This window comes from Cololabis saira, chromosome 21, assembly GCF_033807715.1.
Source record: "Cololabis saira isolate AMF1-May2022 chromosome 21, fColSai1.1, whole genome shotgun sequence".
NCBI classification, from domain to species: domain Eukaryota; kingdom Metazoa; phylum Chordata; class Actinopteri; order Beloniformes; family Belonidae; genus Cololabis; species Cololabis saira.
Window position 1 is genome coordinate 31588979 of NC_084607.1, and position 25126 is coordinate 31614104.

The 25126-nt window shown below is 41.1% G+C and overlaps 2 protein-coding genes across 2 annotated transcripts; one reads left to right on the plus strand and one right to left on the minus strand.

The window, feature by feature from the left end:
* zgc:158403 (tetratricopeptide repeat protein 39A) lies at positions 1-22113 on the plus strand. Its single transcript, XM_061712111.1, has 18 exons — positions 1-251; positions 1528-1632; positions 2153-2284; positions 2628-2686; positions 4212-4279; positions 4560-4624; positions 4999-5098; positions 5201-5266; positions 5345-5453; positions 5559-5626; positions 10138-10197; positions 10862-11023; positions 11115-11206; positions 14282-14402; positions 14502-14613; positions 14687-14801; positions 15968-16084; positions 20330-22113. Exons 1-18 carry the CDS (start codon positions 217-219, stop codon positions 20430-20432), a joined length of 1689 nt encoding a protein of 562 aa, XP_061568095.1. The 5' UTR covers positions 1-216; the 3' UTR covers positions 20433-22113.
* On the minus strand, positions 21615-24640 carry gadd45gip1 (growth arrest and DNA-damage-inducible, gamma interacting protein 1). The gene is made up of 2 exons (XM_061712157.1): positions 24221-24640; positions 21615-22629 (listed from the first exon to the last, which is right to left on the minus strand). Exons 1-2 carry the CDS (start codon positions 24610-24612, stop codon positions 22338-22340), a joined length of 684 nt encoding a protein of 227 aa, XP_061568141.1. The 5' UTR covers positions 24613-24640; the 3' UTR covers positions 21615-22337.
* Positions 24641-25126: the final 486 nt, after the last annotated feature.

A 25126-nucleotide genomic window follows, 5' to 3' on the forward strand; every position in this document is an offset into this window, starting at 1 on the left:
CTCAGACTGCCGCATCGGCGCAGGTGAGCGCGTGCCATCACCTGCTGGCTCCTGCTGGGTTTCATGAAGAGGAAAGTGTTTGGAGCTCCCGATGTCCACTCCGGCTCCACGGGTCCAGTCCGATCTCCTAGTCCCGCAGATTCAAGCCAGAACCCGCTGCTGAGAACCAGCTCCTCAACAGGTGTTGGGGAAAGGTGTTCAAGAACCTGATAAAATATGTCCAATGGGAGGGACGCAAATACCTCCGAAAAGTGAGTATGAGCGACTGAACATTCCCGAAGACTACTGGTTACCTACGCAGTTGGTTACATTTCTGAGTCTGGAATCACTCATTTTCTGGGGAAATGAGTTTGCTAATTTAAAAAAAAACAGCCTAAAATTAAAATAATAATTGTTTATTGCTACCTTCCACGTTTTCCAGGAAGTTTGTCCTCCAATTACACCTTACTCTTCCTTAAAGCATACTTCCAATAGCGTGGTAGAAATGCTGCCGTGTCAAGCAGCTGCACCAGGAAGGAGACTGGCACAGTTACGCGTGTTTTCACTTGATAACGGCTGATTTATGGTTCTGCGTTACACCAACGCAGAGCCTACGGCCACGTAGAGAGCGCTTCGCTGCGTACCCTACGCCGTAGGCTACGCCGTCGATTTAACGCGGAACCATAATTCAGGCTTAAAGCGAGACAAGTTATGGGAAAGCAAACCTCTGATAACACTTGTTTAAACAAATGCTGGTTTTGCTGGGGGGGGGGGGGGGGGGGGGACTTTAGGAGAAACGTTCCCATGCAACTTTTCATTTTAAAAGCATCAACTAATTCATGGAAACAAGGATCCTGCTTGCAGGGGTGCCTCCAAAAAGTTTTCATTGCACTTAAAATCTTGGAGTGGACACCAAAACCAAAAGCTATTATTACAGGATTTTATTATACTTTTGTAGTATACAGGCTCAGAAATACTTAAAAAACGCCTACTAATATACTTAGGTTTATTGTGTTACATTTACTGTTCATATTCTGTGGTTGTACATATTTTATATGTATCTTTTTGTATTTTTTTTATATATTTTTATTTCTCACTTTTCAGTCTTTTTACCCCTCCCCTGCATGTGTGTGCTAAGTGTACTGCTGACAACAAAATAAGTTTTCCCACTGAGGGAGAAAATAAAGGATATCTTATCTTATCTCATCTTAATGTTACTAATGGTCTAATGTGCATAGAGTAATAGTACTACTGTGAGTGATGGCAGATTAAGAGCGGCTTCCTGGCCCCGGCTGGCTGTGCATTTGGCCCAAATGATTTGGGATGAAACGCATAACTGACGATAGAATCTATGTGACCGTAATTGTTTTATTGAGGCAAGTGGGGTGGCCAGAAAATTTGTAGGAGGGGCCATGGCCACACCCTGGTGGTGCCACTGCCCGCTTGTTTATGCATGTGTTCGCCCACTGCTGCCATCCATTATACTCCACCTGCAAAACACACATCTGAGCTACATTACCTTGTTTTTTGTGCTCATGTATTTCACAGCTCTTCTGAGATGATGCTAAAAGAGTGCCTGGATGAGTGTATGGAGGCCTTGGATCTCTTCCTTAACAACCACTTCACTGAGAGCCTGGAGAGGCTGCGGCCAAGGTAACACAACCATCCCGAGTCGTGGGGGGGGCCGGGTGTGTTCCCCAGAGGGGTTCCAGCAGACTTTTGCTGTGTGGATTTAAGGTCATGGTTGCACTGGCTGCTCGGCTTCAGCATGATGTCAGCAGGATTTGGCCTCTGAGGATGTTCAGAAACTTGCACGGTGCGAACCGTGAGCTGGAGCCCTCGCTGACGGGTTTCAGGTCTCCAGGATATGAAGTGTTTGCTGAAGCTGACGCCCAAGGTCTGACAGATTCAACAACCAGCTGAGCGCTAGCCCTGCTAAACAAACAAGTTTGCGTCAGACGAAGCAGAGTGGAAGGGAAGATAGATTAAAAAGAGGGAAGATATTTACTCTTATCTTCCCTCTGCAGGAAAATGTGCAGTTCAAACAGTAGCTACCTGTGTTTGCTGACTGTATGAGGTGTTTATCCTGCATTTTTTTTCTTCGTTTCTTCCTTCTATTGACTGAATGAGGTGTTTATCGTGCATTTTTTCTTTTTTTCTTCCTTCTATTCAGAGTCAATGAGAGCATGTACCATGCTCTTATCTACGCCACGGTGCTGGAAATGCAGGCCATGATGACTTTTCAGCATGATGATATCTGCAATGCAGGAAATACCATGAAGAGTGCCCAGGAGGTCTGTCAGAGGTCAGCAGGTCTCCTGATGACCATTTTGCATATTTTGAAGATTAAGATGAAAATTATGTGAAGATTTTTTTAAGTGCTTTATTTTCAGTGATGCTCCTCCTCCTTCAGTTCATGAGCAGTCGAGCCATTTTTCACTAAAGATAGAAGGCATTTACATTTATGGCTCTTTTGTGACCTTAATACCAATTTGACTATGTTTGCATGAAAGAAGTTATATTAGTGCATATAAAGATAAAAGAAATGGAGGATTGGTGTGTCAGAAAGCAAAAAAAACGACGTGGTCACACTAACAGAAGTGGGAACATATAACTCTTTGTACTGAAGTATTATCTTGTTGTTCTAGGTTTCGGCGGAAATCACCAGGTTTGACTAATAAGACAGCGGGGGAATCACTCTCTGAAGGTATAAAAAGGGTTTAAATGTCTCACATCTGCCACTTTTAAGGGGAAATTTAAAATGTTAAACGCAGTGTCAGGGTCCAGAATTGGCCTTGTGGCTCTGCGGCCAATAGCAGATAAACTGGGAGAATGTGAGATTCCAACAGACAGTATTTACTTTAAGGTTATTATGTTAGTTTTTATCAAGTAAATTCATATTTCGTATCACATTTTAAAAATAGAAAGAAAGAAGAGAAAGCATTCAGTTATTGAAACTCGCATTTCCATCACCGAACTGGTTGTTAATTCTGGACCCTGTGGTTTATTGGACTGACGGGGTGGAAGCCACATGCACCCGTTCACACGCATTCATACAGCACTCTGAGCCCATGGGGATCTATACAGATATCACTCTGCCAAGGCTCAGCAGTGCTTTCTTTATCTCACGCCAATGAATACCTCAGAAGCGATGTGGGGTTCAGCGTCTTGCCCAAGGACAGTTTTGACAACTGCATGACCGATAATCCAACCCTCCACTCCAAGGCTGGTGGACGAAGACCTTTACCTCCTCAGTGTGCATGTATCTGTTATCGTTGACACCTCTCAGGCCTTCATGTATTCACCCCTGAGGAAGCACCTCTGTGCACTGCAAAAACTCAAAATCTTACCAGGAATATTTGTCTTATTTCTAGTTAAAATGTCTAATTTTTAGTCAAAAAATCTCATTACAATTAAAACAAGAGTCATTACCAGAAAAATAACTTATTTGACAATTTTCACCTGTTTCAAGTAAATTTTCACTTGAAATAAGTCGAAAAATCTGCAAGATTTATCTTCTCATTACAAGCAAAAAAATCTTGTTCCACTGGCAGATTTTTCTACTTATTTCAAGTGAAAATCTAATTGAAACAGGTGAAAATTGTTGTTTTTTCCAGTGATGAGTCTTGTTTTAAGTGTAATGAGATTTTTTTGACTAAAAATGAGACATTTTAAATAGAAATAAGACAAATATTCTTGTTAAGATTTTGAGTTTTTGCAGTGTGAGGAAGGCTGTACAGTACACACAGCGATGAGCTTTGTGCTTAATGCCAACATGTCCACAGTTATAGTGCTAAATTCAAAGACCAAATACTTTATTAATTCCAGAGGGAGGAATTAATCTAAGGATGTATAAAAGCATGATTTTAACTGTCTTAATCTGGGAATGCTGATATTTGTTTTAATTGATAAAATATGTACAAGTCATCCTGATGGCAGACATAACTGTACTAAAACTCTGGATGAATTATTCAGCACTTATTTGGGTATTTCCACAAATATGGTAAATGTTGGTACATAATTTAATTTCTATCTAAGTAAAGGTGGGTGGTCATAGAATTGAGATGGGATCAAAGTGGTGGCTTGATGAAGAAATGACAACAACATTAAATTTGGATTATGTTAATCCGTCAGATAAACCCCAGAGAGATGGTTTGGTGCATCATTGCAGGTCAAGCTCATTTTATGGCGTTTCTAATCTGTGTTTGATGTGTTTTGTTTGTTTTTTGCAGTGCAGCTCCATGCAGAAGTGTGTTATGCAGAGTGTCAGCTGCAGCGAGCTGCTCTCACCTTCCTACAGGTGCACGAAGCTCATGAGCTTTACATTCTCAGAAGCAACAGGACGTCTAGTGCAAGAGCAACGCAGCTAGTTAAAAACGCAGCCAAATCCAGTTTGACCAAACCAAGATAACTGCACAACACTTCCTCTGAGTTCATAGCTGATTTAATTCTTTGTTCAATTTGATAACATTTAATGAAACCCTGAAGCACATTCTAGTGAGATAATTCTAACCTCAGTCCAGGTGGCTGTGGTGAGTTAGAAGGGTTTCAGTTACGTTATCTGCCTTTGTTTTTTTCAGGATGAGAACATGGTGAATTTTATCAAAGGAGGAATTAAAATACGAAACAGTTATCTGATTTACAAGTAAGTTTTCATGAAAAAAATAATGCTAAACAAATATTTGAGGTTTTTTAGTGTTTAAGTACACTGAATAAGAACATATTTTAACTTTTTTTAAAGTACTCCACCAATTTTGCATTTTAAAATGATTCCTTATTATTATTATTATTATTATTATTAGTGGTAGTCATAGTATTATTATTGTTGAGACAAACCGGTCATCTCATTAAATGTGTGATTGTCACCAGTAGTTTTGTGATGTCATTAAGATAATCTGAGTTCTGGTCTTTCTCTTCTAAATGGATCAAACCTGTAAAAATGGAGAATCCTTCTATTTTCTTCATGAATTGTGCCCTTAACTTCTAAAGAACTGACATCCCTGTCTTTCTTTCATCCAGAGAGTTGAATTCCTTTATCAAATCTAACAACTGTCACAAAGGAGCCAGTCACACTCACCTAGAAGGAGGGGTATCATTTGGAGTAGGGGCATTTAACTTGGTACGTTAGTGTATCCTTGCACTTTTATTTTATTTTTTTTTAAACTTTACTTCTAATGTAATCTGTGTTATGTGGAGTTTAAAAGTTCTTCTCTACTTACAGACACTGTCCCTATTTCCTCCTCGGATACTTAAAGTTTTGGAATTTGCAGGGTTTTCCGGAGACAAGGTGGGAATAAAATGTTTCCATTAGATGTTACTCACTACCTGCCAGCGTCATAGATCTTCTCAACGTGTCTGTTTTCAGGAATATGGTCTGTCTCTTTTGTGCAACGGTGCGACGGGGATGAACCTGCGCTCCATGCTGTGTGCTCTGCTCCTGCTCTGCTACCACACCTTCCTCACGTTTGTGCTCGGTACTGCTGCATCTGGATTCAGATGGTTCCGTCATGAAACTGTGGATGTAACTCAATATTATCGCTGTTAAAGAATCTCTTACGGTATCTGCTTCATCGTCTTAGGAACAGGCGAGGGGGAGGTGGCGGAGGCTGAACGACTGCTGAAGCCTTTCCGGCTCCGTTACCCTCAGGTGAGTACTGATGCTTCCTCTTTCACCGTTCTCTTTTATCTGGGAACTGGGAGAACGCTGACTCCCGACACCTTTAGTTGCAGGGTTTAAGGTGCTGGCTTGTAGGGGTGTAATGATACACTAATCTCACCATACGGTACAATACATGATATTGAGGTCAAGATAACGATACAATATTATAGCAGTATTTTTTTAACAACTTTGAATGAGGGACATGTGACTGGAAAAAAATGTCTTTTATTTGGAAGACACAAAATACAAAACAATGCTGTGCGTTTGCCCTATTGTTATAGTTTGTAATGTTTTATAACTGTTTAAGTTTTAAAGAGAAAGCCAGGCCAACCATTTTCCACAAACTGAACTAAAAGTAAATGTCAGGTTTGCATTATGCATATTCAGTTTCATACAAGTACAAATATTTTGCCACAAACTGAATAGTTTCTCTCATGTATGACTTGACTTTTTTCTTTTCCAGAAATGTATCAACTAAAATTAAATAAATAAATAAAAGTAAATCAATAAACTATGAAAAATCCCAAACTCCAAAGTCAACATGACTGTTATTGATCTTGTGCCAGAGCTCAGAGCTTCACCTGCTCCAGCCTGAGGCCGTAAGGTGAACCCCGTTATCGTTTCATCCTCCCTCCTTTGGGGACGACACAATCTTTACATCGTAAAAAAGATTGATTCATGCTCACCTTTTATAAGGAAAAGTTCGGAGCTCAAAACCCCCCAAGAGTCCCGTGATCGGGACCACAAAACGGTACTAGTTTCTTCTGAGCGTAGTCAGATTTTGGTCCGCCGGTCGAGGCGCGGTCGTCACGTGATCCCGCTGCACCAATAGGATGTTACTAGTAAACACAATATATTCATATTAATAACCCAATATCGTGCTACAGTTTGTCACCTCCACAACACGTATCGTGACATTTTTGTATCGGGAAATTTCATGGCACGATATATTGTTACACCCCTACTGGCTTGTGACTAACAAAGATTGATATGTGTAGCAGGACCTGTGATGTTGTGTAACTGCAACTGCTGCCGGCCCACAGAGGCGACAGTGAAGCTGTGCCTTTTACTTCTTCTCTTTTCTACAAAAAAAGCTAACGTCAAACACACAAACAAACAAGCTTTGTTTTTTTTTTTTTTTTTTTTTAATTTTTAAATAGTGAACAAAACACTAGACAGCTGATTCTACGCCTCGGCTGTCTTCAAGCCTTCAAGCGTTTCTTTATGCTCATCTTTTTTATCGATCAAAATAGTTATATCGAGTTTTAAAATGATGTAATCAGTTAGGTATTGTTGGTATTTTTCTCTTTTTGAATGAAGGGAATAAGAGCGTTCATAGTGTTCAAATTTTATTAAGATTTTAAAAAAGTTTTTTAAATTGTAGAATTTACTTATACAGTAATGTGTTTGTGTGGTGTGTGTGGGAGATATTTAGGAAAAGTGATTAATAAGTACTAAAATAATGAAGAAATGACTTTGATTTTATGTGTTTGTTTTTGATGGAGGTTAAGAGTATGATTGACTGAAAGTGGTTTGTCGTGGCTGTAATCACAGACGCTCTGCCAGAACAGTTTAGTGAGAACTTATGAACAATGATTTCAGGAGAGATATTAGACCAAGTTAGTGTTGATATCTGTTTCATATATATTTTTAAAACTTTTATTCTAATGAAATATGTCTAAATGTTTCTTAGAAATTAGAAAATGTTTAGGTAGAAGCTGTTATGGACACTATTGCTCCCACTAAAGTGAAGGTTATCTCTAAACAAACCTCCAGGTTCATCATTACATCTATAAAGAGAAACTTCACTTATAATTTACAACTGAGGGAAGCAGGAAGTCCTACTTCTCTGACATCATCACCAAAAACGGTCATAAAGCTCGGGCCTCATTTACTACAGTTGACAGGCTAACAAACCCTCCTGTGTCAGTGGCAGCTGAACTTCATCCCACCGTGACCTGTACACTGCAAAAACTCTTAACATGAAAATGTGTCTTATTTCTAGTTAAAATGTCTAATTTTTAGTAAAAAAAAATCTCATTACACTTAAAACAAGACTCATCACTGGAAAAAACAACAATTTTCACCTGTTTCAAGTAGATTTTCACTTAAAATAAGTAGAAAAATCTGCCAGTGGAACAAGATTTTTTTGCTTGTAATGAGAAGATAAAACTTGTTCCACTGGCAGATTTTCCTACTTATTTCAAGTGAAAATTTACTTGAAACAGGTGAAAATTGTCAAATAAGTTATTTTTCTGGTAATGACTCTTGTTTTAAGTGTAATGAGATTTTTTGACTAAAAATGAGACATTTTAACTAGAAATCAGACAAATATTCCTGGTAAGATTTTGAGTTTTTGCAGTGTAACAACCTGTAACTCCTCCTCTTCCTGTTTAGACGTCCTGCCAACAGGTTTTTTATCCCAGAAAGGTTTCAAAGATTTTGAAGTCAGACCTGTTACAGATCGTGAAGTTGTCTTTAATCTCTAGTGTAAACTCTAGTGTGCCAGAGTCGTTCCTGTAGTTTCTTGTGCTGGCCCCCCCTTCTCCTCCCTTTTCTCTCTTTTGTCCATGTTGCAGCATCCTTTGCCGGACACCGGAACCTGCAGTGTGGGAGTGAGGGGGGCAGGGTAACGGCCCCTTTTGGGCGGGGGAGAAGGTTCGTCCCTTAAGACTCCTCTCCCTGGCCCTGCCCCTTCTCAACCTTTCCCCGACCCTGCACCCCAACCTGGGACTTGCTGATTGGGCCGGAGCTTCGGGAGCTGCATGCTGGCCTGCGCTCCCCACCCCTGGTCATCCCGCTGCTGCTTCCACCTGCCTGCTGTGCTGCTGCCGTCCCCGACCCCCCCAGTCTGGCCTTCGGCAGGAGGGTCCCCCCTGATGAGCCTGGTCCTGCTCAAGGTTTCTTCCCTCCTAAAGGGGAGTTTTTCTTGCCACTGTTTGGCTTAAGGTTTTTCTCCCACTAGGGGAGTTTTTACCTGCCATTGTTTATGTAATAACTGCTCGGGGGTCATGTTTTGGGTATGGGTCTCTGGAAAGCGTCTAGAGACAACTTTTGTTGTATTAGACGCTATATAAATAAAATTGAATTGAATTGAATCTCAGGTGTGTTTTCAGAGCCACTAAAACCAGCTGTAATTAATATCTCAGCAGGACCTGGAAAATCTATTCCAGCATTCATCTTTCTTTAGTAGCTTGATCATTGTAACAGCATCTTTACATCCACCTTAAAAGTCTGTTAGACAACTGCAGCTCATCCAGAACCCTGATGCTCCAGTCCTCAATAAGACCAACAAAGTGGACCACATCAGTCCAGCTCTGAGGTCTTTACCCCAGCTGCCTGTCCATCAGAGGACAGACTTTAAAGTTCTGGTGCTGGTCTATAAAGCTCGGAATGGTCCAGGACCAGAACACATCAGGGACTCCTGACCCAGTATGAACCTCCCAGACCCCTCTGGTCATCTAGATCTGGGTTTGTATCAGTTCCCAGAGTCAGAACCAGACATGGAGAAGCTACATTCAGCTTCTATGCTCCACATGTCTGGAACAAACTCCCAGAAAGCCTCGGATCAGCTGAAAGTCAGTTTATTTCAGTCCAGGTGGAAGACCCTGTTTCAATAAAGCTCCAAATCTGCCCTCTTTCACTTTTAAGCTCAAAACCTGATCATATTCTAACTACTGATTTTATCTATTGTTCTTTTTTCTTTTCTTTGTGTTTACATTTTTTTAATCATGCTTTTTATTATTTGTATTTATTTTCTACCACATGATGATGTTTTAATGTCTGTAAAGCACTTTGAATCACCTTGTTGTGGAATTGTGCTATACAAATACACTTCCCTTGCCCCATTAAGCATCAGTCCTAATATATATTTTCTTTTTCGAGTGGGGAAAATAAAAGCAACCTTGTATTTCATGTAAAGATTGATATATTCGGGTTTGATAGCTAGTTGGACAAAATGGCACGAGGCAGAGAGGAAATACACCAAAGTTTTTTGTTTTGATAATTTCATTTATAAAATCAAATAATTGTTTGGTGCATTGAAAATACAACTTTGATTGAGCCAATATTGTATCACAACTGGCGTTGGTAAAACCTAAAGGACTCCACACTCCCATCAAGCCTCCATTCTGTCGGCCTGTCCACACCTTGATTACTTTAGGCTGATGGCGACTCCACATCACGCTGCTCTGTCCCTCCTGCAGTGTTCACAGATCCCTGGAAGCCTCCTTTAATTACTGAATACACTTAGACACTTACCACTCCACCTAACATGTATTCTTGTAAATTACAATCCCTTCTTCCCACTCCACCTTTAAACCACAGGCCTGCCCTTCCCAGAGAGCAAACTTAAAGCTTTCCAACACTGTGTACTGAAGTAAATGGAAGTGTCGTGTGTTGAACAGTGCCAGGAATGGTTCTTATTCAACAAACTAGTATCACGGATGGCAGTCTCGTAGCTTATAGTTCATTAACTGTATTTCCCCATTTTTTTCCAGGGTGCAATATTCCTTTTCTTTGCTGGAAGAACTGAGGAGATCAAAGGAAATATTGATGGGGTATGTTTTATCAAAATCTGCACTTTACATTCATGCAGAGCTTGAGTTTGAATGATTTACCGGTTCTTCTGTTGAAATTGTTCTCACGAACTTAACAAGACTTTAAGCAATCCCGTCTCCTCAATGCAAAAACTCAAAATCTTACTTAATCTTAATATTCTTAATATTCTATCTTAATATTTGTCTTATTTCTAGTTAAAATGTCAAATTTTTAGTCAAAAAATCTCATTACACTTAAAACAAGAGTCATTACCAAAAATATAACTTATTTCAAGTAAATTTTCACTTGAAATAAATAGAAAAATCTGCCAGTGGGACAAGATTTATCTTCTCATTACAAGCAAAAAAATCTTGTTCCACTGACAGATTTTTCTACTTATTTCAAGTGAAAATCTACTTGAAACAGTTGAAAATTGTCAAATAACAAGTTATGTTTCCAGTAATGAGTCTTGTTTTAAGTGCAATGAGAATTTTTTTAACTAGAAATAAGACAAATATTCTTGTTAAGATTTTGAGTTTTTGCAGTGCTGAGGGCACACTGAAGCGCGTGGCAGTTAACCCGCAGGAGCAGCCCTGATGTTAACATTTACCACATTCAGTATCTCACTTCCAGTGCAGCCTTTTATCGTCGTGACCTCATTCTTCTTTTTGTCTGCACGACCAGGCGGTGGCGCTGTTTGAAGACGGCTGCAAGGCCCAGCAGGCGTGGAAGCAGTTTCACCACATGTGCTACTGGGAGCTGATGTGGTGCTTCACCTACAAGCGTGCATGGAAGATGGCATACTTCTATGCAGACCTGCTCAGCCAGGAGAGCCGCTGGTCCAAGGTAAAGAGCTCATGCACCAGATTGGATTTGGTCTTGCAGTTTAACAGCTTGAGGATGAATGTGTTCTGCCTTCCTCCTGTGGGTCTGCTAGGCCATGTATGTGTACATGAAGGCTGCGTACCTCAGCATGCTTCCTGAGGATGAGGCCAGACCTTTCGGGGAGGACGAGGTAGAGCTCTTTAGGTAAACATGCAAACCTTTTTGTTTGTTTATTTCTAACATGTACAGTATGTATGCTGTGAGGCTCGTGCCATTTTTCATGACTGATGATAAAACGGTGTTTCTTGGGTTTTAACCAGGAAGCAAAGAGTTTAAAAGTGACTCAGTCTAGACCAGGGGTCGGCAACCCAAAATGTTGAAAGAGCCGTATTGGACCAAAAACACAAAAAACAAATATGTCTGGAGCCTTAGAATGAAGGCAATTCGAAATATTGAGATTAATGTTGAAGTACAATCTTGAGAAAAAAGTCAATGTCAAGAAAAAAGGCGAAATGTCGAGAACAAAGTCGAAATGTCGAGGAAATGGTCAGAATTTCGTGAAAAAAGTTGAAATGTCGAGATTAAAAAGGAGAGGAAAAAAGAAAAAAAGGTCAAACATTTTATAAAAAGCTCCAGGAGCCACTAGGGCGGCGCTAAAGAGCCACATGCGGCTCTAGAGCCGCGGGTTGCCGACCCCTGTTCTAGGCCATTGTGAGCTTGATCAGTTCAATCAGTAAAAGGGGATGTTATGACAGAAAGCATCCTCCTAGGAACTAAGTAAACGTGCCTGCATGCATGTTTCCGCCCTGTGGGCCTTACAGCGATGCGTTAAAGTAGCTAGGAGCAGCCTGGAGCTATTTGAAGGATCTTTAGAAGGAATACAGTTCCAGTAAGTGAAGAGAGCAGCTGCATCACAACCAGCCACAGCAGAGCGTTCAGCAAGAAAACACATCTGCTAACGTTGTGGCGTCTTAAAACGTTCATTGCCACTTTAGCGTGCATGTAACTTCCCACACAGTGGAAGTAACTGCATCTAGTGAGGAGAACATTCATATGTTAAGGAACGTCAATAACCCGCAGAAGCCAGAGATGTAAACTAGCATTTATCTGGTTACATGATGACTTGAAGAATTGAGTGTTGCTTGCCAGTCAGAAGTAGTGAACACGTGTTAACATCTGGCTACTGGTATGAACTCCAGTCCGGAACAGGACAAAGAGGGCAGAGAAACTGGGCGGATGTTAATTGCAAGGTTTAAAAACACAGAATTTGGTGTAAAAATGTACACAGAAAGTAGTGCAGCTGTCTCACAGCTAGAAGGTCCTGCATTCAATACTCCCCGGGGACGGTGCGGGCGCTGAGTGCATGTGTACTCCCCCAATGACTTCAGCGAAAGGGCCTTTCTGTGTGGAGTTTGCATGTTCTCCCCGTGTTTCCTTGGGTAGCTAATGTGAGCTACTCTCACAACAACATGCACACAGTCCTGGGCTATACATGCCCCCTCTGGCCAACCGGGGCACCAGATGGGGTGGGGAGGATCTGGCCGGAATAACGTGATCCTTCCACGCGTTACGTCCGGCCAGAGAAACCCCACCCTGTCTGGTGAAAAGAGGGAGCAATGCCCGGGACTGATTTACAGTAGGTAGGAGCACTGGGTGATACAATGGGGAAAAATCAGGGATGAAAATATAAATCCCCAAAAATACTGAAGGTATTGTCGATAATTTTTATAAAATGTACACAGATTTTTAATGTTGGCCTAAGAAGATTAACGGAGCAGTAGAAAAGTATTAAAGGGTTGTTAAAGGAAGTTTTTTCTTTCTTTCTATTGGTGCCACATCAGGTAAAATTACGGTATATACAGCAACAAATGTATGTGTAATTATGTATCATGCATTCCCTTCCGATTGGTGGCCAGCTGTCATCACGTTTACTACTGAATACTTAGCAGTGTATTGACCTCTGAGCGTTGATTCTGAGTGGGAAGAGTCTGAGGACGAAGCTGAGCTAAGAGCTCGTGTTAGAGCTCGTGCTAACCAAGGTGGTGGTGGCTACTTCTGATTTTTGTCACTGAGACATTTGAAACGGGAGGCCCGGGTGAGAATGATCATGAGCAGCACGGCTCGAGTAAAGGAGCCGGGAGCTGCGGCAGATCGATCAGTTCTCCTGGCTTGTTCCTCCTTTCCATCTGCAACACGACAGGCTGCAGAAAGAGGAATAAGAGACTTCAGAAGAACTCTTAAAAAAAACCTGTGGGTGACATCACAGGAGGGTTGTCCAGTTCTTTTTACACAGTCGCCCTAAAACAAAAAAAAAATAGCTCAATGGCTAAAAGCAGAGCTGTTGTGTGTACTTTTTTCATCTTCTTTGGACTTTTCGCCTTCAGACGTCACAGCGGTCAGTCGTCCATCTCCATCTTACCCTTTCTTCTGCATCTTTCTCGGTCAACCAACAAGCTGCATGTCATAGATTAAGACCTCAGGAAGTTGAGTCATTGTGTGGAGAAAAATGGGCATGATATGTTTCTTTTAAAGCTGTACCAGATATTTTGCAACAAACCCACAAGCGACTCAAAATACTGTTTTAGAGACTTTCAGGTAATTATTCAGGCTTGCAGTCCTGCGTGTTTGGTCTGTTGGCAGCCTGTGAACCAGAGTCTGCAGTTGCAGCTGCTGGTTACAATGATGCATCAAAAAACTACACTGCAAAAACTCAAAATCTTACCAAGAATATTTGTCTTATTTCTAGTTAAATGTCTCATTTTTAGTCAAACAATCTCATTACACTTAAAACAAGATTCATTACCAGAAAAATAACTTATTTGACAATTTCCACCTGTTAAATTTTCACTTGAAATAAGTAGAAAAATCTGCCAGTGGGACAAGATTTATCTTCTCATTACAAGCAAAAAAATCTTGTTCCACTGGCAGATTTTTTTCTACTTATTTTAAGTGAAAATCTACTTGATTGAAATTGATTGAAACTTGATAAAAATCTCTACTTAAGTGAAAATCTTAGTAAGTTATTTTTCTGGTAATGACACTTATTTTAAATGTAATGAGATTTGTTTGACTAAAAATAGACATTTTAACTATAAATAAGACAAATATTCTTGGTAAGATTTGGAGTTTTTGCAGTGTAAAAGCCACGATGTTTTGGTTAGTAACACAACGGCGATCAGAGAGAAGAAAAATGAATGTTATTGTCAAGTGGACATGCAGTATTGTCTGATTTTTTTTTTTTTTTTTTGATGAATCTTAATTCTTCTCCTGCATCTTTAGACAAGTACCAGCCCTCAAGCAGAAGATAGCAGGGAAGTCTCCCCCGACAGAGAAGTTTGCCATCCGTAAAGCCCGGCGCTACAAATCCTCCCGGCCCACCAGGCTCCCGGTGCCAGTCTTGGTAAAACCCTCATGCACGCACTCGCCAGCAACAACTGAACAAGTGATGGTTGCTGTGTCTCTCAGGGCCTTTCAACGGGACCATCTCTCTGGTTTTCAGGAGATGATGTACATGTGGAACGGCTTCAGTATGATCAGCAAACGAGCAGAGCTGACTGAAGGGGTGATGCAGACCCTGGTGGAGGCGGAGCGCTCTCTGCTGGAGTCCCCCGGTAACGTAGCTCCATCCGGACCGGCCCTCGGCGGAGATGCGTGCGTTTCTCATGTGTGCTTCCCCTTCTGCAGAAACGGAGTACTCGGTGGACGACCGCTGCTTGATCCACATGTTGAAGGGTCTGTGCTTCAAGAACCAAGGCCTTGTCCAGGCTGCAGAGGAGTGCTTTCACAAAGTGTGCTCAAGGTGACTCATTTCAGACGCTCACATTGAAATGGCGCCATCGTTCTACTGTGAACAAACATCAATATTTGTGTTCAAATATTTATTCTATACGCAGCTTTTGACCACATTGCTTGTTGAATTGGAGATACAGGACTTAAACTTAAAGATTTTAGGTAATTAAAAAAAATAATAGTCTAAAGCAGGGGTCTGCAACCCAAAATGTTGAAAGAGCCAAATTGGACCAAAAACACAAAAAACAAATATGTCTGGAGCCGCAAAAAATGAAAAGTCTTGTATAAGCCTTAGAATGAAGGCAACACATGCTGCATGTAGCTATATTATTTATAACTGGGGGAAGATTTTTTTTTCATTATGGACTTCGAGAAAAAGTCGAAATTGTGAGAAAAAGTCAGAATGTCGAGATTAATGTTGAAGTACAATCTCGAGAAAAATGTCGAGAAAAAAGTCGAAATTTTGAGAAAAAAGTCGAAATGGTGAGGAAAAAGTCAAAATTTCGAGAAAAAAGTCGAAATGTCGAGATTAAAAAGAAAAGAAAAAAAGGAGAAAAAAGAATTAAAAAAAAAAGGAAAAAAAAAAAAAAGGTCAAACATTTTTGAAAAAGCTCCAGGAAGCCACTACGGCGGCGCTAAAGAGCTATAGAACTCTATAGCCGCGGGTTGCCGACCCCTGGTCTAAAGCAACTGAAAAGTTCAGTTGATCAGCTTGTTTCTTTATCACCTTGATTTAATTGCCTTTTTTTTCCTTTAGAAAACTATATAATATTCTCGAACCTTACTCAGTGAAGTGTTTCATAATGATCAATCATATGACACAGCTTTCTGGCAAAATTGCTCGGATAATTCAAATCAAATCAAAGTTTATTTAGACGTTAAGCAGTGTAAATGCACCGGATTTTAGCAGAAATGCTAGTTTCCACCCGCAGTCCCCACAGAAAACATAAAAACAATTCAGTCAAACAATACAATCATACAAGGGAACAAACATAAAACATACATAATTGGGGACTAATAATAATTTGTGCACTCTACCTGCATGAAAAACACAAACCCTGGCTGCACGAGTGAGGATGCTGTATTCAGTGTTGTGCAGGGCGCACCTTGACATGTGCAAAACATGCCATTGATGCAACATGAATGCTTAACCCTTCTCTTTCTGAATGTCTGCAGTGAAAAGAAGATCAGGTTTGACCACTACCTTGTGCCCAACTCTCTGGTGGAGCTCAGCTTGCTTTACATAAACCAGGGCAGACGAGAGGAGGCGATTAAATTACTGCATAAGACCAAGTAAGTTCCTCTTTCTACGTGAATGTTCATGCTGTGTTAACAAGAGGTTACAAATTGATTGTTTATGGAAAAGAAACTGACAGAAGCTTTAATAACGTTGTGGTTTTTGAACTATTTACACAGAAAAAACAGACTTGGTCACTATTATTGAGCTCTTGGTTTTTTTGAAGTTTAAGGTTTAAGCCATCATTGTCACGGCCTCTTGAGCCTCTTGCAGTGTTCTCACGGTTTAGTCCACATCCTCTCTTTACATCGAGGTGTCTTCTAAGGCACCAAACCCCAAGCTGGTTTCTGTGAGAAAAACATTTTTTTGCCTTTTTTGTACTTGGGTCCTTAACTGGTAACTAATCACAGGTTAGCCAAGCCCCCAAGGAAGTGTCTATTTTACACTAAATGGGGCAAGTTTTAAATTGACATTTCATATGAAGCGGGACTTAAAGGTATTGTGACATCATTTTTAACATGCTTTTAACACTATTAAAAGTCTTGGCCAATATCCCTCAAATGTGTCTAAAAGGGTGTAACAAGAAAAACTTCACTCCAGTACTCCATGCCTGGCTTCTTTTATGACGGTGTTTTTTGCCTGTGAAAAACGCATCCTTTTCCCCCTTTCCTGTCAATCATTGCCCCGCTCCTCCTCTCCCCCAAACTCCCCGCACACAGCAGACAGTGGATCAATGGTATGTGATTTTGTCTTGCACACCGTCCACGGGCTGAGCCTCGAACAGAAGGACTCAGGCACCCGACCGCAAGCGGTCTTCCGTACGCCACATTTCCCACGCCCGCCGCTCGGACGGGGATTCGGCGCTGAGCTCTTCCCTCTTCCCTCTTCGCTCGCCGCTACTGAGGGAATCCTTGTTAGTTTCTTTTCCTCCGCTTAGTAATATTCAGCGGCTTGTCTCGTCTGATCTGAGGTCGTAGGCGAAAAAAAAAAGGAGAGCGCGGGTGGAGAGGAGAGAGGCGGTGGCCGTCTCTCTCCCTCCAGCCCGCGGCTCAGTGCTGATGGGCAGGGAGCTGGGTGGAAGGGGCGGTGATTTAGCGGGTCTATACGTAACGGTCCGTCACCCAACCAGACGTGCCGTTTTTGCATAATTATGCGGAAATTCCCAGAAAGCACACAATACACTGAATGTTAAAAGTTCGTTTTTTTGGGTGTAATTGATGTCAAGACACCCAACTAAACACAAAAAATCTAGAAAAAAGTGTTTTTCATGTCACAATCCCTTTAATGATGGTGATTAAGATCATGAGCTCGTGAAGAAGAGTCATTTCATCATTCAGTACGTGCACATGCAGCGATTCAAGGTGGTTGGAGATCTGATCAGATAATGACATGCAGAAGATTGGATCAACTTATCTGATTACACATGCTGTTCTGAGATCAGACTGAATCAGATTGAATAAACCACTGTAACCAGAGCATGGCTGACTCCGTGACGCTAGGTGGCGCTGTACCCGAGGTAACCATGGTAACCATTTCAACAAAGAGCCACTTCCGGTTGACCTCCGCTTAACAACAAGAAAAAGTGCATTCTAAGGGCCAATCCCAATTCTCCTTCACTCGCCCTTCTTTTCTCCACTCGCACTTCTTTTCTTCCCTAACCCCTAAAAAAGAAGGGGGAGATTTTAGGGCACTTGAGATCTAGGGCACTTGGCCCAGGTGCCTGTCCCATTTCTCCTACTCCCCCTCGTTTTCATCCCTAACCTGATCAGGAAGCAGAGAGCCAAAAGCTGTTTTAATTTCAGCTGTAGCGCTGTTAATATGGCACTTTATTAAGTTTTAATATTTTTTCCAGGTATAAAGGTAACCTTAAGATCCACAACCGGGGCTCAGTTTATCCAAATAACGCCTGTTAAGAAATTTGACCCGATGTTTTCGGAGATGAGAAGAGCCGCCGCCCCCGGGGAGCAACCTCAGCTCACAGCCCGAGAAGAGACGTGTCCGCCGGGTCAAGCTGCTGCGTCAGCCCCGGGAGAGAAACTCTCTCTGGGACGCTGCTCTGTTGAGAATCACGCCGGCTGAAATAAATCATTTAGGAAGATGTTAGTTTAATAGATGAAATCAAACAGTTGTAGCTACGCCTGTTAAGAAATTTGCTCCGAAATTTAGAGATTTCTGTCTGCCGGCCTCGGAGTTTATGCCGCGTTCCATTTACCTCGGAAATCGGAAGTGGGAACTGAGAATGGCAGCCATCTTGGAATGGTAACTCGGAGGTGGTGAAGACTCTCCCACTTTCCCAGTGGGAAACCCCACTTCGAGGGGCGTTCCAGTTGAAAATTCCGACTGGGGACTGGGAAATCCCCACTTCCGAGGATAAATGGAACGCGGCATTAGGTCCGCGTTAAATAGACGCAGCCTACGGCGTAGGGTACGGCGTATTTTGTTTTTTTTATGCCACAGTTTGCAGATTGATTGTTGATGCGTGGGCTAACGTGTCTGCTGGGATTATTTTGCGAGCTTTTGCAAAAGCGTGCATTTCCGAGGCACCGCACGGCACGGAACGTGACTCTGACAGCGAGGAATTCGGACTGGCACAGCTGATTTAGCGGAGCTCTTTAATGCAGAAACAGAGGATGAGACTTAATGGGTTTGATTAATGTAAAAACTGAAATAAAGTAGCCTACAATCAAACAAAGTTTTGCTCCCGCTGTATTTTTAAATACGCACACTCCTGTGCTTGTGTGTGTGTGTGTTCTTGTGTGTGTGCCGTTTCGGTCGGTGCGCCGTGTGTGTTTTAAATACAGAAATATGACACATAAGACTGAGGCTATGCCTTTTCACACGGCGCCCGTATGGTCGCGAAAATACAGTATTTATATATGAAATGTCAGAATAGGAAATATTTTGACGACACCCCTGAAGCAGTCACACGACACCCCAGGGAGCTACTACTGAGCAGCTTTGCGTCGTCTCCTTTCACTTCCTGGTGAATCCCCTCCCCCGGGGGAAAACCCCACCCGGGGGAAATTCTCGAGCATGCGCAGACTGTAATATCCATGTCTCCGTACACATGGCATTAACAAGGCGGTTGCGACTGGCTTATCTAGGTGCTGCAAGCGGGTTGATGAATCCAGTCTGATCAGATTACTTGACTGACTTAAGGTGTTCACATGCAGTTTAAAAGTCAGTACGATGTGTGCAAATGATCTCCAACCAGTTTGAATCGCTGCATGTGCACGTACTGATTGATACCTGATGCTTTGCACTTGCCATTCATACAAGAAAATGCAATATATAAATGGGCCTTGAGGTTTCTAAAGACGTGCATGTTAAGGGTATCATGGTTCTCTGCAAAGGCAGCTGCCTCCATTCGTTGCAGCTCCTCGGCTGGCTCCAAAATAGTCCAACTCTGCTGGCTCGTGTTAAAATGTCCAACTTCAGAGCAGAATTTTGGTCTCAATCGTATGATTTCACATCTATGACGATTACTTTTTTTGGACCCAATCAGCAGAATTTATACAGTATATATCAATACATTTATTACACAGCGAGTCATTGCAATCTTAGTAATTAATTTTAGAATTTATTAAAGGATAGGCCCTTGAGATGTAACATCTCATTTTCATGGGGGCCCCAAGAAAACGTACAACATTACAATATATCACATTACAGTCTAGACATACATGACATAAAACAAACACAGACATCTTGCTGACCCTCCCACACACAACCCCTACCCACATAAGTCTAGTTACAAAATAGACTAATTGAATAACCGAAACAATGAGATAAATATTACATAACAGAGAAAAAAAAATAGAAAAAAGGACAAAAAATACATAAATAAATTAAAAACATAGGCAATTTGCTTTAAGATGAGAGTATAATGACAACTTAAAACAATGAAAAGAGGTAATAGAACGCAAAAAGAGAGGAAGATTATTCCAATCTGATGGAGCTTTAAAATAAAATTATCTTTTACCAACCTTTTGAAATTCTAGGAACAAAGAAAAAGGGAAAATTCATATGTCTGAGTGAGTATGGAGAGTTATATGGAATCATGAGTTTTTTTTAAATATGGAGGACAGTGAAAATAAACACATTTAAAAAGGAACTGAAGCCAGTGAAATTGCTGTCGAGATTTGGGTTGCAACCAGTTCAATGAATCAAACATATCTTATCACAGAACTGCTTGAATTGAATTATATAAATGTATCTTTTAGTAGAGAACTGTAAAATGTGTAAAGTTGATGACGCTCCTGCCCAGCCTGCAGTCTAACCCTGGTCACTGCTGTGATTTGCAGACACAACTACAAGGACTACTCGATGGAGTCTCGCACGCAGTTCAGGGTGCACGCCGCGCTGGCCAAGCTCAAGGCCGACCCCGCGGAAGAGGACGCCCAGTAAAGCAGAGCTCATTATCCACACGCTCCTCCACCCGAATGCAGAAGGTTCTGGTCCTTTTTAGCTCGATATCCAGCACCTATTTACAACAAGTGAACATGGTATTGCTATAGTTGTACGTTTTTATCCACCAAACAAGTATAATTTGTTACTTTCAGGAATGTAGCAGCAGAGCTGAGGGGCTTAAGTCTGTTAACACAAGCCGGACTGTATATAGTATTTAATAGATGTTACATTGTTGGCATAGCTAACTCTAAATCTGATATGTACTAGAGCAAATGTAATACTATTAAAATGTAAAGTAATCAGCTGTTAGTGATTTAGGTCTCAGTGATGGGTACATAATTATATTATACTGTGCTGTAATGTGGTTTGGATTAATGACTGTCGATTAGATAAATGTTGTATAAAGAATTCCTCTCATAGCCGGTATACTTGGCACGCTCGGGCATGCCTTGCAGACAACTGCCCCATTTCTGGTGGGTGTAGTGAACATGTCCTGTCGCGTGGTTCTGCTGTGAACGCTGAGGCTTAAAGCTTTCTTCATCTCGCTGCTTTTGAATGAATCAAAATTCAACATGAAATGTTTTCACTGAAGTGAATTTTCTAAAAGCTTGACAATTCAAGTTACTTTTGTATAAACCAATGATCTCTCTGAATATTTGTTTTATCTTGCAAAAATTACCATCCAGCGAGCAGCCACTGTATATAAAAGTTCTTCCTTTTTAAAAAGGAAACAAGCAAAACCTTTTTTTTTTCTGCGTGTCGAAGCATTTATCCACCACCCACTGTGTATAATTGTAACGTTCATATTGATGCTGGGGTGTTTCACCATCCTGGATCAGGGAACTTGACATAAAACTACACACAAAAAAAAAAAGCGATGAGCTGTTCATGACTGAACTGTGAATAAGGTGTTTATTTAGACTTAAACGGCCAGGCCCGTAATCAGCTCGGTAGTTTTAGTGTTTGCCAGCACAGCTTTGTATTTTGGTGTGAACTTGAGGGGCCACACCCTGGGAAAGAGTCGGAGCCAAAATGGGTCATTCCAAACCCATAAACCAGTAGCTGAACAGACTGCTAAAGCCACGGTCCAGTATACCTGCAGCATTAGCAATGTGTGGAACTAAATGTCGGCGAACTCAGGAAACGGTCAACTTACACACAAAAAACATGTCTGCTTGAAAGACTTGAGACAAAAGAAAAGCTCTGAGGATTTCTTTTTGTTTATAAAATGAGTTAACAGGTGTCTCGTAAGACGAAACAAGGACAACTTAATTTGCTAATTCTTTTTGTCGGACAATAATTTAGGTTTTTTTAAGTACCTGACATGTTTCGGTGATTCTTTTTGCTTTCATCAGTCACAGGATGGTGTGTGTGACCCGCCATTCACCAGCTGATTTTGAAAGAAGGTGTGACTCCCCTGTCAAATCTGACAAGTGAGTCACGCCTCCTTGAAAGCAAAAGGAATCGCCAAAACATCAGGTATTTAAAAAAACTAAAAATTCCAATTAAAAATAGCAAATTATATTGTAAAGCCATGGACAAAATGAACTTTATTAAATCATATGGACAACTTGTTTTGTGCTGAAGTTGTTCAGAACAGCGTTGACCGCTTACGCTGCCAGTTTAATAGATCCACTTAATGAGAATGCATTCAAATACAAAAGTCCTGCAATAAAAGTCCATGAATGTTCAAGTTTGATGCATCTGTAATTCCATCGTGAACAATACAGTTTGTAGCTGACTGAAGTATTTGCAACATCTCATCTCACTGAAGCAGTCTCAACACAAACGATAAACTCAGCTTTCTATATATATTTTTTTTCAAACATGTTGAATAATAAAGTGTTCAAGAGGCTACAGCTGCAGGACTGCTGCAGAGATCACCCCCGTGTCTGTCCAGGACTACGATGAAGCAGCAGCAGGAGTCGCTGGCGCAGCCAGCTTCTCTTCTTTCGCTCTGCGTTTCAGTAGTTTCCTGTTCTTTTTCTCCTCTTTCTCTATTTCTGCAACCATTTCCAAGAACTTGGCGCTACGGGGATCCACCGCGTGACCAAAACGCTCCTTGGCCTCGGCCAGCAGCCGTGCACGACGGCTCTTCTCCTCCTTTAGCTTCAGTTTGGTTTCACGCTTTTCTCTGCGCCAGTCAGCAACCATCTTGGGCATCTTGGCCATGTTTTCTGCTATGAGCTTCTCTCTGCAACAGAAATGGAGACGTTAGTAAATTATATACTTGCCATTAACCTGACGTTCAACAGAGTCTGAAAACACCACAATGTTGGGTTTTGATCAGATACAATATAAATGTAATGAGATTGTCAACACAGAGGTGCTAAAGTACAGGCATGCAAATATTAGTTTGCTAAAATGGCAACACCAGCTGAAAATTAATGTTAACAATTAACTTATGCAAATATGCTTCCCAACAGCAAAGCAAACGGTTAACGACTGAAGACAAAATAATTGCTGGTTACATTTGGCACTTTGTGTTCTTAGTGTGTAGTAAAAGCCGGAATTTTATATTGAGTTGATATGAAAAACAAAATGACAAATGCCAGTTATTCATCCCTTTAGAGCACAACTTCTTGTGATGGTATTTAAACATTGCCACTTTTAATAATAAATATGATCTTGGTAAAATTTGTTTAAACATGCCCTCTTCCTAGCATTTGATCAAAGATGCAGACTTCATAATACGTCAGAAGAATGCTTCCTAATAAACAGTTTAATCTGTTACGAGAATGACGTGTCGATGTACAGTTAAGATTATGGTTTTGACAAAGAATACTAGTTCATGTACAAGTATAAAGGTCTTGCATATTAAATAAGTGAACATGGTAAAGATACTGGAAAAGAGTGGCAATACTGAAATAAAACCCAATTTATCAATCCTAAATTATAAACAGTAATCTTGCAGTTAAAACCAACAACTCGTAAACATGGATTGCACCAATGAAATTGGTGTATCTTGTTTAATAAAGTATGTACAATTTATTTAAAGGTTTAGATAACAGGGACAATGCACATTAATAACACATTTAAACAAATGTGAAATGTGCCAGAATTAGCCAAAAAGGCTATTTTGCATTTGCTGTCCCTGGACTGGTGTAAAATAGTCAACCTAAAAGAAAAATTATTAAGATAAAATCAATAAAACATTTCCGAATAAAAAAGGCTATATCAGAATAAAGATTAAAAGGTAAGAGACTAAACTAAAATACACACAGGTTAACATAAGCTCAACAACAGACAATTGCTACAAACGAAAACAGAAACAACATGAAGCAGCAACAGTAACATCAACATTAATAACACAAGACACAATAACACTAACAGGCCAAAAACAAACAAGACAAAAGCACTAAATACAGAATAAAAAGCCATGCACAAAAAGCAAGAGTGTAACTAGACCAACTAATAGGCAACGTGACAGGTGGATCAGACAAACGCCGACAGGCAGGGCAGCAAGCAGGAAAATTAAGCACTAAAATTTAATGTTGACAGCCTTGGCCACTAATTAACCACTTTTTTAGATAAAATTTAAAGAAAAAGATTAATTTGATTGGTTTGTAATCTCAGTTGGTATGAAGTTCCACTCACGAGCAGCCCTGATTGAAAATGCAGACTGGCTAAAAGCACTTTTCCAACGATTTTCTCGAGATTCAATCATTTGCACGTTTTCTAAAGGCTGATTTATGGTTCCGCGTTACACCAACGCAGAGCCTACGGCGATGGGTCTGCGTCGATAACGTGGAACCATAAATCAGCTTGTCCGATAATGGACCCACTTGTCCAGTCTCTTCTTGGTCTCCTCCTCGTCCTTAGCTGCGATGTTCGTCAGCATCACGTCCAGCGAGGGGTGCCACTGGTTTTCCTCTGCAATAATCTTCTCCAGGTCTCCGTGACTGGGCCACAGGGAGGCCGGGTCGATGCCGGACGCCGAGCCGAAGCGACCGAACAGCTTCCTGTCGTACTGGGACGACTTCTGCCACTCCGGCGTCCTCTCGTCGTCCTTGTCGGGAATATACGGCTCCCGGACGTTCCGCCAGAGCGGCTTCGGGTTGTAGCATGCTACCTGGACCAGTGACCCGCACAGAGGGGTCGCAGAAGCGGTTTGGGGAGAATAAACCCCTCTGAGAGACAACACCGCTGCCCTCCTGCACAGCACGGACGCCGCCATTGCTGCACAAGAAGAACCCGGAAGAGTGTCTTCTTCGTTGGTTTTATGGGGGCGTGGCCAGCGAGCATGGAAGCAGCATCGCCCCCTGCTGGACCGGAGCGGCGCTGCAGCGGTGAACGCTTGAACACAAAACTACGGGGTTGACAAGAGACGTGTGTGCAGAAGTGGGTGGAGTAGCCAAAAATTGTACTCAAGTAAATGTACTGTTACTTCAGAATAATATGACTCAAGTAGAAGTAAAAAGTAGTCATCCAAATAATTACTTGAGTAAAAGTAAAAAACTACTCAAGTACTGAGTAACTGTTGAGTAACGTCTGATTTATTTTTTTAACCCAACCATTCAAACAGACAAAAGTACAAAATAATCATCTTCAGGCAAATTAAATCAATAAAATAATAAAATAAATAAAAATTAATAAAAAATAGCTTAAATTAAAATAATCTTAAAGTAAATTCAAGTATTTTAATAAATAATGAAATAAATAAAATAATAACAGAATAAAAAAATAAATTA

What these genes read in the sequence shown, in the direction of transcription:
- zgc:158403 (XM_061712111.1), top strand. Translation starts at nt 217, where the DNA reads ATGTCCAATGGGAGGGACGCAAATACCTCCGAAAA. An exon ending in TCCGGCTCCGTTACCCTCAG is followed by an intron (nt 5,627 to 10,137) that starts GTGAGTACTGAT and finishes ATTTTTTTCCAG; the next exon opens with GGTGCAATATTCCTTTTCTT. An exon ending in TTTCACAAAGTGTGCTCAAG is followed by an intron (nt 14,802 to 15,967) that starts GTGACTCATTTC and finishes GAATGTCTGCAG; the next exon opens with TGAAAAGAAGATCAGGTTTG.
- gadd45gip1 (XM_061712157.1), bottom strand. Translation starts at nt 24,612, where the DNA reads ATGGCGGCGTCCGTGCTGTGCAGGAGGGCAGCGGTGTTGTCTCTCAGA. An exon ending in ACCAAGAAGAGACTGGACAA is followed by an intron (nt 22,630 to 24,220) that starts GTGGGTCCATTA and finishes TTTCTGTTGCAG; the next exon opens with AGAGAAGCTCATAGCAGAAA.